This window comes from Furipterus horrens, unplaced genomic scaffold, assembly GCF_987537825.1.
Source record: "Furipterus horrens unplaced genomic scaffold, mFurHor1.1.pri manual_scaffold_17, whole genome shotgun sequence".
Lineage (NCBI taxonomy): Eukaryota > Metazoa > Chordata > Mammalia > Chiroptera > Furipteridae > Furipterus > Furipterus horrens.
In genome coordinates, this window is record NW_028327187.1 from 53719361 (window position 1) to 53736519 (window position 17159).

The 17159-nt window shown below is 40.5% G+C and overlaps 1 protein-coding gene across 1 annotated transcript; it reads left to right on the top strand.

The window, feature by feature from the left end:
- The first annotated feature begins 13515 nt into the window (after positions 1-13515).
- Positions 13516-14766, top strand: LOC149991017 (putative inactive 1-aminocyclopropane-1-carboxylate synthase-like protein 2). The gene has a single exon (XM_090264058.1). It carries the CDS (start codon positions 13531-13533, stop codon positions 14764-14766), a length of 1236 nt encoding a protein of 411 aa, XP_090120184.1. The 5' UTR covers positions 13516-13530.
- The last annotated feature ends 2393 nt before the right edge of the window (positions 14767-17159 follow it).

Below are 17159 nucleotides of genomic sequence, written 5' to 3' on the forward strand. Positions count from 1 at the left end.
AGAGGACATACAGAAGGTCCATAGATACATGAAAAAATGCTCAACATCACTAGCCATCAGAGAGATGCAAATAAAAACCACAATGAGATACCATTTTACACCTGTCAGAATGGCCATCATCAACAAATCAATAAACAACAAGTGCTGGCAAGGATGTGGACAAATGGGAACCCTAGTGCACTGTTGATGGGAATGCAGACTGGTGCAGCCACTATGGAAAACAGTATGGAATTACCTCAAAAAACTAAAAACTAAAAGTGGAACTGCCTTTTGAACCAGAGATTCCACTGCTAGGATTATACTCGAAAAATCCTAAAACCTTAATTCAAAAGAACTTATGCACCCCTATGTTCACAGCAGCACTGTTTACAATAGTTAAGTGCTGGAAACAGCCTAAGTGCCCATCTCTAGGTGAGTGGATCAAAAAACTGTGGTACATTTACACAATGGAATACTATGCAGCAGAAAGAAAGAGGGAATTCCTGCCATTTGCGACAACATGGATGGAACTAGAGAGAATTATGCTTAGTGAAATAAGCCAGGCAAAGAAAGAAAATTACCATATGGTATCACCTAATACAGAAAACTAAAGAACAACATAAACAAATGAACAAAACAAAGAAAGGAGCAGAATAACAGTTACTAGGGGGTAGGGGGTAGGGAGAGAAGGGGGATAAGTAATGGAAGAGTTTAGTCAAGTAACGTGTATAAATGACTCATGGACATGGACAACGAGGAGGGATAATTGTGGGAGAAGGAGTGGGCTGGGTGGGGGGGAGCAATAGGGGAAAAATGGGACAACTGTAACTGAAAAATTAAATAATAATAATAATAATAAAGAATGTGTTTTATGCAGTGGAGCTCTTTACAGGTTCTATTCCATTATTGAAGGGGAAGAGCCTACCCACTAACCTAATGTAGAAATTCTTGCTGAGAAGTTTGAGAAAGGTTATTACATCTCTTAGATAACAATTCAGTTTTTAAAATCATTTTTTCTTTTATTGAATTCGTTAGGTTGACCCCGGTTATCAAAACTATACAGTTTTCAGGTGCACAATTCCACAACACATCATATTTACACTGTATTATGTGTTTACCACCTCAAGTTAAGTCTTCAGCTATTTGCATTTCTCTGAACATTAGTGATGCTGAGGATCCCTCCATATGTCCATTGACCATCTGAATGTCCTCTTTGGAGAAGTGTCTATTCAGGTCCTTTGCTCATTTTAAATGGGATTGTTTGTTTTTTAGGTGTTGAGGGTTTTTTTGTACGTTTTATTGATTATGCTGTTATAGTTGTCCCAAATTTTTTTCTTTTTGTTCCCTTCCACCCAGCAAGCCCCCTCCCCTATAAGTCCCCCACTTAGTCTATATCCATGGATTGTGCATAAAGCTTTTCTCATAATCTCCCTGTCTATTCCCCACCCTCCTATTATGCTTCTTAATTCCTGCACCATTTCCCTCTCAGTCCTTCCTTCCCCCTACCAGCTGACCATCCCCCACATGCTCCCCACACCTATGATTCTGTTCCCACTCCTCTTGTCTGCTTAGTTTGCCTTTGTTTCCATTCCCTAGCTTCTGTTGTTGATAGTTGCTATACTGTTTTTTTTTAATGATCTTTTTTAAAATAAGTCCTTTTAACATTTCATATAATAATGGCCTAGTGTTAATGAACTCCTTTAGCTTTACCTTGTCTGGGAAGCACTTTATCTGCTGGATAGAGTAATCTTGGTTGTAGGTTTTTGATTTTCATTACTTTGAATATTTCCTGCCAGTCCCTTCTTGCCTGCAAAGTTTCTTTTGAGAAATCAGCTGACAGTCTTACAGGTACCCCTTTGTAGGTAATTCTCTTCTCTCTTGCTGCTTTAAGATTCTCTCTTTATCCTTAATGTTTGGCATTTTGATTATGATGTGTCTTGGTGTGATCCTCCCTGGGTCTAGTTTGTTTGTGACTCTCTGTGCTTCCTGGATCCATATGTCCATTCCCTTCCTCAAATTAGGGAAGTTTTCCTTCATTATATTTTTCACATAATTTTTCAATTTCTTGCTCGCCCTCTTCACCTTCTGGCAACCCTATGATTTGGATGTTCGCATGTTTATAGCTGTCACAGAGGTTTCTAAGTCTCTCCTCATTTTTTAAACTTCTCGTTTCCTCCTTCTGTACTGGTAGACTGTTTCTTACTTATGTTCCAATTTATTAATTTGAACCTTGGTTTCCCATTCTTCACCACTTGTTTCATATGGATTTTCCTTCATTTCAGCCAGGATAGTCCTCATTCTTTCCCCATCCTGTTTAATATTTGCTGTCAAGTCTGTCAACATCTTTATCACCAATGCCTGGAACTGCATTTATTAAGCTCTCTATCTCCTCATGTATTAAGAATGCTATCTGCTTGTTGCTTAGTTGTGTCACTGCGATTTTGATCTGTCTCCTGCCTTTCTGGATTGTAGTTCTCTGTCTCCTCATCTTTCTGTGTTTGCCTCTGTGTATTGGGTAAGGGCTGTTGCACCTCTTACACTATAGGGGGCGGAGCCTTAGGTATTTGTTAGTGCTGGCAACCAGTTCACTGTCTTTTGGCACTGTATGTGGGGGAGGGGTCTGAGAGGGAACAGTCCTGGTTGCCGCTGCTTTTCCAGGCACTTCTCCCCCTTCTTGTACTAAGCAAGCTATTTCCTTTTTGAGACTGGTAGCTTCTAACTCTGCCCCAGCCCCCATTTGCTTTCATAGTCAGAATTAGTGCAGCTCTATTTACCCCAGCTCTGGAACTGCAAGCTATGTGGTCTGGATTGGGGCTCGGATCACTTCTCGGGTTTAAATGGTATGACTGTGTTTTTCACCAGGGCTACTGCTAGCTGTGCCTGCACACCATGCCTCCTCAAACCATGCTGCCTCTAGCTCTGCTCCTGGTAAGCACCACCCCCGCAGCCGCTGCTCCACTTCTCTCTCTCTCTCTCTGTCCCAGCTCCGCCCCTCCTAGCTTTCTAGTTGATTATTTCTTCTTTATTTCTCTGCTGAACTTCCCTGTAATTTTGATATTTTGGATTTTCTGGGTTTTTTTGTTTTGTTTTTTTTAGTTTTGAAGTGGCTGTAAATTTTTTAGTTGTGAGGAGATGCAGCGCCAGTGTTTATGCCTCCATCTTGGCCAGATGTCAACAATTATCTGGGTGTTGAGTTTTATAAGTTCTTTATAAATTTGGATATCACCCCCCCTCATCAGATATACCTGCAAAAATGTCACCCCCTCAATCTGCTGATGTCTCCCTCCACTGTTGTTTATGTCCATGGTTTTTTTCTTATTTTCATCTTTTGCTTAATCCCTTCACCTTCCATCCAGCCCCTTGACTCTCCAACCCCAGAGAACTGTCAACCTGCTATCTATGAGTCTGTCTCTATTTTGCTTTTTTGTTCACTTTATTCATTAGATTTCACATATGAGTGAAATAATAAGGTATTTGTCTTTCTCTGACTGGCTTTTTTCACTTAGCATAATGCTCTCCAGGACGGTTAGGTTTGGCTGAGTGACAGGAGAAATGACAGGAGAACAAGCAATGAGTTTATAAGGTTAATTTGGCCAGTTGCAAACAGGCAGGCTGAGACCAAAGTGATGTCAGACCTGAGTAGCAGCAAGGTGGGGTTTTTTAAGGGATGTGGGAGTTGGTGGGACTTTCCGCAAATAGCTTTGGAAGAGTTGGCTCTGAGAAAAGAGAAGTTACTAAATTCTTGTCAGCAAAGGTATCTTTGCAAGGCATAGGCAGTCACTGGCATAAACAGTTACTGTGGGGGCAGCAGATTTATTGGGGGCTTGCTAAAATTAGACCTGAATTCCAGGAACCCAGGTCTTATGCCTAAGAAGGTCCATCCATGCTGTTGCAAAGAGCGAGATTTCCTTCTTATGTTACAGCCAAGTAGTATTCCATTGTGTAAATGTACCACTTCTTTTTTAGCCACTGATGTATTGATGAACCCTTGAGCTGCTTCCAAATCCTGGCTATTGTAAATAGCACTGCAATGAATATAGGGGTGCATATATTCTTTTGAATTAGTTTTTTGAGTTTCTCCAGGTAAATCCCCAGAAGTGGAATTTCTGGGTCATAAATCAGTTCCATTTTTAACTTTTTGAGGTAACTTCACACTGTTTTACACAGTGACCACACCAATCTGCATTTCCACCAAGAATGCACAAGGGTTCCCTTTTCTCCACATCCTCACCAATATCCATTGTCTATTAATCTATTAATTATAGCATTATTACAGGTGTGAGGTGATATCTCATTGTGTTTCTAATTTGCACTTCTCTGATGATTAGTGATGCAGAGGGTCCCTCCATATATCCATTGGCTATCTGTATGTCCTCTTTGGAGAAGTGTCTATTCAGGTTCTTTGCCAATTTTTTAATTGGATTGTTTGTTTTTTGGTGGTGTTGAGTTCTGTGAGTTCTGTATAAATTTTGGTTATTAACCTTTTATCAAATGTATTTGAAAACATGTCACCCCCCCGGTTTGCTGATGGCTTCCCCTACTGTGTAAAAGTGCTTCAGTTTGATGCAGTCCAATTTGTTCATTCCTTTTCTTGTTTCTCCTGCCTAAGGAGATATACCAGAAAAAAAGCATTGCTATAAAAAGTGTCTGAGATTTCACTGCCCATGCCTTTCTCTGGGATTTTTATGGTCTTGAGTCTAACATTTAAGTCTTCAATCCACTTTGAGCTCATTTCTCCATCTGGTGTAAGAAGGTGGACCAGCTCCACCTTTCTGCAAGTATCTGTTCAGTTGTTTTTTTCCTAGTTTAGCTTGACTTTTTATTTTTTTCAATTACAGTTGTCCCATTTTTTCCCCAGTTCTCCCCCCCACCCAGCCTACCCCTTCTCCCACAATCATATCCCTCCTCGTTGTCCATGTCCATTAGTCATTTATACACGTTCCTTGACTAAACCTTTCACTTACTTATCCCCATTCTCTCGCTCCCTCCTCCCCCCTATTGACTGTTATTCTGCTCCTTGTTCTATTTAGTTCATTTGTTCATGTTGTTCTTTAGTTTCCTGTATTAGGTGATATCATATGGTATTTTTCTTTCTTTGCCTGGCTTATTTCACTAAGCGTAATTCTTTCTAGTTCCATCCATGTTGTCGCAAATGGCAGGAGTTCCTTCTTTCTGCTGCATAGTATTCCATTGTGTAAACGTACCACTCATCTACAGATGGGCACTTAGGCTGTTTCCAGCACTTAGCTATTGTAAACAGTCCTGCTATGAACATAGGGGTGCATAAGTTCTTTTGAATTAGGGTTTTAGGATTTTTTGGGTATAATTCTGGCAGTGGAATTGCTGGTTCAAAAGGTAGTTCCATTTTTAGTTTTTTTGAGGGTTCAGTTTTCTTAACACTACCATTGTACAGACTATCCTTACCACACTTTATGCTCCTGCCTCCTTTTTCAAACATTAATTGACTATAAATGCATGGGTTTATTTCTGGACTCTCCATTGCGTTCCATTGATTCATATGTCCATTTCTATTCCAGTACCATGCTGTTTTGCTTACTATGCCCTTGCAGTAGTTTAGTATCACGTAGGGTGACTCCTTTAAACCTGTTTTTCTTTCTGCAGAGTGCTGAAGCTATTCTGGTTTTCCTGTGGTTCCATATAAATTTTTGTAATATTTGTTCTAGTTCTGTGAAATATGCCATTGGTATCTCGATAGGGATTGCACCAAATTTGTATTGTCCTGGGTAGTATGGACACTTCCATGATGTCAATTTCTCCCATCCACGAACCCAGCATACATGTCCACCCCTTTGCATCCTCTTCAGTTTCCTTCCCCAGTGTCCCACAACATTCCAAATACAGATTTTTTTACATCCATGGTTAAATTCACTCAAGATATTCCATTCCCTTTCAAGCAATTGTAAATGGAAATGTCCCCCCCAGGCTCCTCCCCTGATAGCTCACCACTGGTGCACTTACTCTGTCCCTTCCCACCCCACTGAACCCATTTACCAGTCCAAGCAGTTCCCTGGTAGAATCCCTAGGAGTCCCCATACACAGCATCTGCAAACAATGATAGTTCTATTTCCTCCTGTGCAATTCAGATGACTTTATTTCTTCTTTTTGTCTGATTTCTGTGTCTAGGTCTTGTAGTACTATGTTGAATATGAGCAGTGAAAGTGGACATTCCTGTCTTGTTCCCATTCTTAAGGGAAACACTTGTTTTTTTAAATTCTTTAGTATGATGTTGGCTGTGGGCTTGTCATATTTGGCCTTAGTTATGTTTAGGTATGTTCCCTCTATTACCACTTTGCTAAGAGTTTTTATCATAAAGGGTGCTGGGTGTTATCAAATATCTTTTCCACATCTATTGACATGATCATGTGGTCTTATCCTTCATTTTGTTTATATGGTGTATCATGTTCACTGATCTGCAAATATTGTACTATTCTTGCATCCCTGGGATGAATCCCACTTGATCAGGATGTGTGATCTTTTAAATATTTTACTGGATCCAGTTTGCTAATATTTTGTTGAGGATTTTAAATCATGTTCATCAGGGATATTTGCCTATAATTTTCTTTCTTTGTAGTGTCTCAATCTGATTTTAGAATTAGAATGACGCTTGCTTCATAAAATGAGCTTGGGAGTCTTCCTTTCTCTTGAATTTTTTGGAATATTTTAAAAAGGATAGGTGTTAGTTCTTCTTTGAATAATTGGTAAAATTCATCTGTGAAGCCATCTGGTCCAGGACTTTAGCGTGCTGAGAATTTTTTGATTATTGCTTCAACTTCATTAGTTGTAAACGGTCTGTTCAGATTTTCTCTTTCTTCTTGATTTGATTTTTGGAGATTGTTTCTTTATAATAATTTATCCACTTCTTCCAGATTGTTCAATTTATTTGCAAGTAATTGTTTATAATATTTTCTTACAATCCTTTATATTTCTATGGTGTCAGTTGTTACTTCTCTTTCATTTCTGATTTTATTTATGTGGTCATCTATCTTTTTTCTTGATAAGTTTGGTTAAAAGTTTGTCAGCAATGTTGATCTTTTCAAAGAACCAGCTCTTAGTTTCATTAATCTTTTGTATTTTTTAAAGACTTTTTCCTTTCCCTGCTCTGACCTTTATTAACTTCTTTTTTTTTATGCTCAATTTGGGCTTTCTTTGTTGTTCTTTTTAAAGTTCCTTTAAATGTAAAGTTAGATTGTTTATTTGAGATTTTTCTTGTTTCTTTAAATAGGACAGTAATGTTATGAATTTCCCTCTTAGGACTGTTTTTGCTGTCTCCAATAAATTTTGTGTTGTTGTGTTCTCATTTTTATTTGTTTCAAGATATCTTTGGATTTCTTCCTTGATCTTATTGTTAATCTATTCACACATTCATTGTTTAGTAACATGTTATTTAGCCTCCAAATATTTGTGTGCTTTTCAGGATTTGTGTGTGTGTGTGTGTGTGTGTGTGTGTGTGTGTGTGTGAGAGAGAGAGAGAGAGAGAGAGAGAGAGAGAAAGACTGACTTCTAGTTTCATGCCATTATCATCAGAGAAGATGCTTAATATAATTTCAATCTTTTAAAATTTATTGAAACTTGTTTTGTGTCCTAACATGTGGTCTAACCTAGAAACTGTTTCATGTGTACTTTAAAAGAATGTATAGCCTACTGCATTGGGATCAAGTGCTCTGAAGATATCAATTAAATCTATTTGATCTAGTGTGTCATTCAAAAGCCACTGTTTCCTTGATGTCAATGGGATGTTAAAATCCTTAACTATGAGTGCATTACTGTTAATTTCTCCTTTATGTTCTTTACGATTTGCTTTGCATATTTAGGTGCTCCTATTTTGGGTGCATAAATGTTTACAAGGAGTATCTCCTTTTATTGAATTAATCCCTTTATCATTATGTAGTGTCTTTCTTAGTCTCTTACTATAGCCTTTATTTTAAAGTCTATTTGTCAGATGTAAGTATTGCTACCCTAGCTTACCTTTCTTTTCCATTTGCATGGAATATCTTTTCCATTCTTTTACTTTTAGTCTGTATGTATCTTTTGATCTCAGGTAAGTCTCTTGGGGACAGCAAATATTTGTAAATAGGTCTTGATTTCTTATCTGTTCAGCTACCATGTATCTTTTGATTGGAACATTTAAGCCTTTAACATTTAAATTAATTATTGGTAGGTACATATTTATTGCCATTTTATTTTTAAACTATGTTCCTGTCTTTTTTCTTTTTCTTTTTCTTCTTAAAGCAAGACCTTCAACATTTGTTAATACTGATTTGTTGATAACAAACTCCTTTAGCCTTTACTTGTGTGGGAAGCTCTTTCTTTCTCTTTAAATTTTAAATGATAACTTTGCTGGGTAAATTAGTCTTGGTTGTAGATCCTTGCTTTTCATTACTTTTAATATTTCATGTCAGTCCCTTCTTGTCTGTAAAGTTTCTATTGAGAAACCAGCTGGCAGTCCTATGGGAGCCCTGTAGTAGGTAAGGAACTGTCTTTCTCTTACAGCATTCAAGAGTCTCTCTTTGTCTTCAACATTTCCCGTTTTAATTATGATGTGTCTCAGTGTGGACCACTTTGGGTGCATCTTGTTTGAGACTCCCTGAACCTCCTGGGCTTGTGTGTCTTTTTTTTTTTTTTCTACTTCACCAGCTTAATGAAGTTTTCAGTCATTTCTTCAAATAGGTTCTTGATCCCTTGCTCTCTCTCTTCTCATTCTGATATCTCTATGAGACAAATATTGTTACTTTTCATGTTGTGACAAAAGTCTCTTAAACTATCCTCATTTATTTTAATAATTTTTTTTCCTGTTTTGATTGGGTGTTTTTTTCTACCTTGTCTTCCAAATTGCTGATTCAGTCTTCTGCTTCATCCAACCAACTATTTATTCATTCCAGTGTGTTATTCATTTCAGATATTGTAGTCTTCATTTTTAGCTGGTCATTTTTAAAGGTTTCTATATTGTTTTTCATGCTGTTGAGCATCATTATAACCATTACTTTGAACTCTATATCTGATAAATGGCTTGCCTGTATTTCATTTAGCTCTTTTTTTTTCCTGCAGATTCTGTTCTTTCACTGAGGTTCTCTTTCTTTGCCCATTTTGGTGGCCTCTGTATGTTTGTTTCTATGTATTAGGCAGAATCACTATAACTCCCAGTCTTCATTGAGTGGCCTTACGTAGTAGGTATCCTGTGGATTCCAGTGGTGTGTCTCCTTGATTGCCTGAGATGGGTCCTTCAGGAATGTCTGTGTGTGTGTGTGTGTGTGTGTGTGTGCATGTGCGTGTGTTATGTGGGCTCCCCTGGTAATAGAGTCTTAATTGTTAATGGCCCATTTGTTCATGGAATTGGCCCTGAGGCTGGCTGATGATGAGGCTGAACCATGACCATGGATATGAGCTGCTGTGCTGGTACTGACTACATGCAGTAGAATTCACCTCAGAAAGGTTTGGTGCCTGTTGAGATCTCTCTTTGGATATGCTGCTTGTGGAACTTATTGGATCCTGCTCTGATGTTATGTGAAGCTAGCTACTGGGTGTGTTGTTTCTGGGCCTCCTGGGAGGGACTCTGGTGTTGGCCAATGTAAGATACTGCCTGAAACTGGCCCTCAGTAAACTGTCTGGAGCTACAAGTGATCCACAGTTTGTGGCTGCCTTTACTGGGCCTGGGTGAATGCAGGAAGGACTAACCTGTGAACTGAGGGCTTTTACCAACCTTGGGCCTGGGGGCAAGTCAACAAAAGTTCTCAAGCACCCCAAGTTCTTCCTCCACTTGTCTCTACCTGCCAGCTGCCTGTTCAACTCAGTCACCAAAGGAGCCTCTGGCTGTACTAAAGTTTTATGAGGTAGGTTCTCAGTGAGTCACCAGGTAGTGCCAAGTTGTATTCTCCAAATTAATACAGACCCAGTACTGGGTCTGAGTCCATTTTTCAAAAGTCCCTGAGTATACCAAGTTTAGCTGCCACCTGCTCTGTGTCTGCACACCTTTCTTTTGGGGTAGGGTCTCAGGGAGTCTTCAGAGTGAAGCCAGTAGAGTTTATGAGGCCCAAACAGACCAAGATGTGGTCATGTGAAGGTAAAGCTTTGCTCTAGTCAGGCATGTGAGGGAAAAAGGACCCCTGTTCTAGAGCCACATAGCTTAGTCTGTCCTGAGTTCTGTTGGGAAGTGATGGAGCTCAGCAAGGTGGGGCCTGTGGCTGTCTCAGGTTTCAAAGAACATGGAAGGTGTGGCCCCTGACCCAGAGCCACACTACTCAATTTGTCCCAGGTTTGTCCCCAACCTCAGCAGGGTGGAGCCACTAAGATTTAGGTGGTTGGAGCCTGTACAGCCTGACCTGGAACCTGGAAAGTGGGTCTCCTGGAAGCCCAGAAGGTGGTTCTAGCATATCTCTTTTGAGAGGGAAGCACTAGTCATGTTCACCAGAAAGCCAGGCAACTCAGTCACTGACACCTCCTGAGTCTGCCTAGACCTCTACTCCCTAACCAAGTCAGCTTATTCTTCAGAAGGGTGTGAACACTGCATGGTGGGGCAAGAGAGAGTCCGGATGGTGGGGCTGTTGCTTTCCCTCAAGCTGATGCCACATGGTGGGGAGTGCTTCACATAAAAAAAATCTATCTGTGGTGTGGGAGAGTGACAGCACAGGGATTCTGGTGGCTCTCTCTTCAGCTCTCTCTGCAGAGCCACAAAGCCCAGACTCTCCTGACATGACTAGTCCATTCCATTCTTCCTGCACTGGAGTCTAGGGTGAGTGGCTACAAACAAAGTGTTGTGTTTGGCTCTTTAAGAGGGTCTCTGTGTCTCTAGCAGAATCCTACTCTCTCTGGTAGACCAGTCTTATGTGGCTGCTTTTGTAAATTCTTGGTTATAAGGTGTCTCTTCAGCTAGTATTCAGTTGGTTTTTCATGATGACTGTCCTATAATTTAGTTGTAATTCCAGTTTGATCCTGGGAGGAGGTGAGTTTCAACAATAGTGTACTTTAAGAGAAGTTCTCAATAGCTTAATCCAAAGGATAAACTTCAATACTGGAAATTTTAGCATTTTGAACTCCTTTGAAGCCTCTTCAGATCCTACCATGTAAATGCCTCCGCTCTCCCTCACACACACGTGGACTAGCCCCACCTGGATGAGGTAATAAGTTTCATCCAGTCCTTTGTGCATAGGTGCCTTTTTCCCTCTGAAGCTCAGAAAACACATCTCCTTGACTCACAACTGAAGATTGACCCTGTGTCCCTGAGTACTCCCCAGGAGAGTCAGCCAAAAGCACATTTCTCCCTGGTATGGAGTGTCTGCCACCCACCGGCCATAAAGGCCTCCTTCCCAACCCTCTCTGTTTCTTCTCTTTCCCTCTGAGAGGCTTGTCAAGTAGGAATAAGGAGGAAGCTGGCTGCCCATATTTGTCTGTGGGAAAACAGAAATCATGGAGCATACATCCCTCTGAGCTGACCAATGTGCCAGCTCCAGGCAGGTTCACTCAGACCCCTAATAAGACACTAAGAACAGAAAAAAGGAGAATAATCATTTAAAAGCCAATGAAGTTCAGAAAGGAGAGTTGTTTTCTCTAGGAAGGCCTATGGCTGGCACTGACCTGGAGGCAAGCGGGGAAAAGGGAGTGAGCTGCATGCAGGCCTGGTTGGGTTACTGGGAATGAAATAGAAGTCATTCAACACTTTGTTTTTGCCATATATCTCAGACTGTCAAGTACATGGAGTGTGGCCATCTCCTCTCCCTACAAGCCTTTTGACTGGGAAGGGAAGTCCTTTGGTTGTTCATGCAACTTTGGCCTTTAGGCCTGAGCCCCTGATATGCTCTCTGGGCTTCTCGCATAGATTTCTCTCATATCCCTTGTCTCCTATTCAGACCCTAGGCCAGACTGCTGTACCCCAGTCCCCTCCTTTCCGGATGAGGGCTCCACAGATTAATTATTCTTCCTGTGTTCTTCTGTTCCCATTGCTGTGAAACTGCCTGGCTAAATTAGCTCTTTGGCCTTGATTTTCCAGTTGGGGACTATATCTCTCCCCCTCCAACGCTCTTCATTTTTTTCTTTATTTTCTGAAACCTGTTTGCCTCCCCTGAGTCTTCACAATTGGAAATGAAATCAGAGCTGTAAAAAACAGCATGTCAATGGTTGTAATGAAACTAAATCTCTGTTCAAAATGCTTATTAATATCGTATTCAAAATGTTCTGGTTTCTTTGTGTTGAATCTTTTACCAGTAGTAACATTCCATTGGAGAAATAGGTACCAAATGTAAATCCAGTTAGACCAACCATGTGTCTATTCAAATGGCTGGTAGAAATAGATAAATCCAAAGACTTAAGTGGAAACAGACCCCAGACTGGTGTGGCTCAGCAGGTTGGGCACTGACATGTGAACAAAAAGGTTGCAGGCCAGATCTCCAGTTGGGGGAATGTGAGAGGCAACCATTTGATTCTCTTGCACATCCATGTTTCTCTTCCTCTCCTTCTCCCTCCCTTTTCCTGTCCCTAAAACTCAAAAGTTAAAAAAAATTTTTTTTAAAGAAAAAGAAAGGGGCGTTTCTTTGAATTAGAAACTAGGGCTTTATATATCCTCTCCATCATTATGTTTCTGTCTCCCATTTTTTCTTCTGCATAGCAAGGAAGAAAGAAGTATCTAGAGAATGGGGAAGTTGAAAAAGGAAATTAAGTTTACTCTGTATCCTTAATCTCATTTGCAGTGTAAGGTCAGTGGTGAGTGAGTCTACAACTTAAGCCTATATGAGAATCACATCTAGCAAATGTGGAATGGGAACTAAGAATTTTTGTTTCTACCATGTTCACATGTTGGCCTGGGGATAACATTTTAAAATCAGAAATTTTGAGTCCTCCCAAGCTCAGTGAGAGGAGAAGGGTCGTAGAGTGACATCTGAGCTCTAATGGTCGAGGAGGATTTCACCGAGCATAGGGTTTTACACCGAAGAAGACATGAGTGGAAACAGAGACGCAGGTTCAGGCCAACTTGCCAAGGCCAAAACAAAGACCCAGACTATGAGTCACCAATTGGACACCCTCCGCAAGCCCCGTGACCAGATGAAGGGCCTGGGCCTCAGAACCCAGAGCCCCCACACCCAGCTGATGGAGCTGATGCTGCGCTTGCTGCAGACCATAGAGGACTACATCACACAGCAGGACCTGGTGCCAGAGGAGGAGAGGCACGGTCGGGCCACCAGGGAGAAGGAAGCCAGCCTCATCTGGTTGATGTGCCAGGTGATCAGCCACTTATAGTCTGTGGACACAGGAAGCCTGAAGCTCCAAATGTCTCACCTTTCCCTGGACTCTCGGGGTGATGTTGGAGGTGGTCAGCAGGCCCAATCATCCAGGCAGCCTGCCCAGCTAAGTTACCAACCAGGTCATCTGAAAGCTGCATTCGGCAGCTATCACCTGTCCACCCGTGGCATTACCATGTCTGCCTTATACCACTCCAGCTTCCATGACTACATGACCTACCAAAAAGACAAATACCACGAGGAAAAGAACACACTGAGCTTCATTAACCTTGGTCTCAGTGAGAACAAGCTCTGCATTGATCTCATGGCTGAAAGGTTGGGTCGGAGTGACATGAACTATACTGACGAAGCCCTTCTGCAGTATTCTGACTGGAGAGGACAAACACTCCTGCAGGAGGAAGTGGCCCAGTTCCTGACCTACTACTGCAAGGCACCTGCCCAGCTTGACCCCCAAAATGTGGTTGTTCTAAATAGCTGCCTATCTGTGCTCTCTGCGTTGACCATGGTTCTCTGTGACCCAGGTGAGGCCTTTCTGACACCCACCCCCTTCTACGCGGGCTTCACCTTTACTTCTCATCTATATGCTAAAGTTGAGCTCATTCATGTCCACCTGGACAGTGAGATCACAGAGGGGAACTCTCGTCCATTCCAGCTGACTGTGGACAAGTTGGAGAAAGCCCTGCTTGAGGCTCAGCTTAAGGGGAGAAAGGTCAAGGGCCTTGTGTTCATTAACCCTCATAACCCTCTGGGAGACATCTACTCCCGGGACTCACTGAAGGAATACCTGGAATTTGCCAAGAGGTACAACCTACATGTGATTATTTATGAGTTTTACATGCTGTCTGTGTTTGATGACTCCATCACATTCCACAGTGTTCTGAGCATGGAAAGTTTGCCTGACCCCAACAGGACCCATGTGATCTTGGGCACTAGTATGGGTTTGGGGATCTCTGACATCCGTTTTGGCACTCTGTACACCCACAATAAGGAGGTGGCCTCTGCCATGAGCGCTTTTGGCTTCCTCCACAGTATCTCTGGTATCACTCAACACAAGCTGTGTTGGTTGCTTCAGGACAGAGAATGGATTGACAAAGTGTACCTGCCCACTAATCGCTCCCGGCTGCAGGCAGCTCACAAGTACATCAGTAACGTGCTGAAGGCACTGAAGGTCCCTTTTCTCAATCGTGGCTCTGGCCTCTATGTCTGGATCAACTTGAAAAAGTACTTGGAACCATGCACATTTGAGGAGGAGCTGTTCCTTTATCTCCGCTTCCTGGAGCACAAGCTGATACTGTCCACTGACAAGTCCTACATGTGTAAGGAGCCTGGTTGGTTCCGCCTCACCTTCTCGCATAAGCCCCTCCACCTGAAAGTCGCTATGCACCGGTTCTCTCAGGCTCTCGTGCAGCAGAAGCAGTATTTAACAGAGAAGCAAATGGAGGATGTGCTGAGGGAATATATGGTCTTCCCCCAACTAGCAGCTCCAGCCAATCACAGGCTGAGGGTGTCCCTGATCAGTCTCTGGTTCAGGAGGCTGTAGTGTTGGCCTGCTGCTGTGACACACAGTGGGCTCCTCCAAATTGGGTCACCTGACCCAGTCAGCAACCTCAAGCTGAGCATTGGTCACTTTTGGCAGCTTTGCATTTTTTATTCACTAACCATTTTATAGTATGAAATGATTTTATGAGGTTTCAAGTGGGAAAGTTCATGGGAATAAAGGAAGTTCTGGCTGCGTTTTACTATTTTGTATCCCATATTTAATAAATTCCAATTTCTTCTTAAAAAAAAAAAAGAAAGAAATTTTGAGTCTTACTTTGTTTTTCTTTTTCAAGATTGTTTTAGCTATTCTGTATCCTTAGCAAGTCTATATGAATTTTAGAATCAGTTTGTCAATTTCTGCAAAGAAGTTTGCTGGGAATCTCATAGGAATTGTCTTGAATCTGTAGACCAATTTGAGGAGTATTGCTATCTCAACAACATTAAACCTTTCATCCCATAAACATGGGACTTTTGGCTATTTATTTACAGCTTCTTTAATAGGTTTCATCAAAAAATTGTAGTTTTCAGAGAATAAACTTCCACTTCTTTTGTTAAATGTATACCTACTTTATTTTTAAATGTTATAGTAAATAAATTTTATTTTTAAATCATTTTTTATTTTTCAATTAAAGGTTACATAAAATATGATATTAGTTTCAGGTGTACAGCCATTGATTATACATTAACTCACTAAGTGATTACCCTGATAAATCTGGCACCAGTCTGACACCATCCAGAGTTATTAGAATATTATTGACTATATTCCCTATGCTATACTTTACACTCCCATGACTATTCCTTAAATATCAATTTGTACTTCTTAATTCCTTCAAATTTTGCACTCATCTCCTTAACTGGTCCCATCTGGCAACCATAAAAATAATCTCTGTATCTGTTAGTCCATTTATGTTCTGTTTGTTGATTTTTTGTTTCTTAGATTCAATTTTCATAGATATGTATTTATTGCCATTTTATTATTAATATTTTATCTTTTTTATTTTTATTTTAAAGTATGTTTTACTAATTATGATATTACAGCTGTCCCAATTATCCCCCCTTTGTCCTCCTCCACTCAATACCCCATAGATATGGAGATTATTTGGAGGGTTATCAGCTAAGAGAGGGAAGGGAGAGAATGGGGGAAAAAGTATAAGGATTTAGAAGCATAATCAGTAGATACAAAAGAGACAGGGGTATGTTAAGAATCAGAAATGGAGAAGCCAAAGAACTTATATGCACAACCTATACTTCTTTTAAAGAAGACAGTTTAACATTTCATATTATATTGGTTCAATGGTGATGAACTCTTTTAGCTTTTTGTTCTCTGGGAAGCTCTGTATCTGTCCTTTGATTCTGAATGATAGTTTTGCTGGTTAGAGTAATATTGGTTGTGGGTCCTTGCATTCCATCACTGAATATTTCTTGCCAGTCCCTTATGGCCTACACAGTTTCTGTTGAGAAATCAGCTGACAGTCTTATGAGAACTCTCTTGTAGTTTATTAACCACTTTTCTCTTGCTGCTTTTAAGATTCTCTATTTATATTTAACTGTTCGCACTTTAATTATAATGTGTCTTGATGTGCGCCTCTTTGGGTTCATCTTGTTTAGGACTCTATGCACTTTCTGGACTTGTGTGTATATTTCCTAAACTAGGTTAGGGAACTTTACTCTAATTACTTTTTCAATAGGTTTTCAATTTCTTGCTCTCCATCTTCTCCTTCCAGCAACACCATGATGTAAATATTGGTACACTGGAAGCTGTCCCAGAAGCTCCTTAATCTATCCTCATTTGGGGGGTTCTTTTTTTCTCTTCTGGTTAGGTGTTTTTTGCTTCCTTATATTCCAAATCGCTGATTTGAGTCTCAGCTTCATTCACTCTACTGTTGATTTTCTGTAAATTCTTCTTCATTTCAGTTATTGTATCTTTCACTTATGACTGGTTCTTTCTTATGGCTTCCATATCCTTTGTTGTCCTGTTGAACTTCTCACTAAGTTCATTGAGCATCTTTATAACCAGTATTTTAAACTCAGCATCTAGTACATTGCTTGTATCCATTTTGTTTTGTTCTTTTTCTGGAATTTTGCTCTGTTCTTTCATTTGGGCCATGTTTCTTTGTCTCCTCATTTTGGCACCCTTCTTACCAGTCTGGATATGGCTACTTCTTTATATCCTTAGTAGTAAGACTTAATCTCAGCTAGATTTCAGGTGGTTTTGAATGATGATTGCTCTGAGGCTTAGTTGTAATTTTGATGTGGCTGTTGTAGGATGTGAGTACTGCATTTAATTACACTACCATTTTGACTGGAAATAATAAATAGATTTTCTTAATTTTATTTTAAAATTGTTCTTATGAGTCTATAGAAATACAAATGACATACTCAATGGGAAAAAAA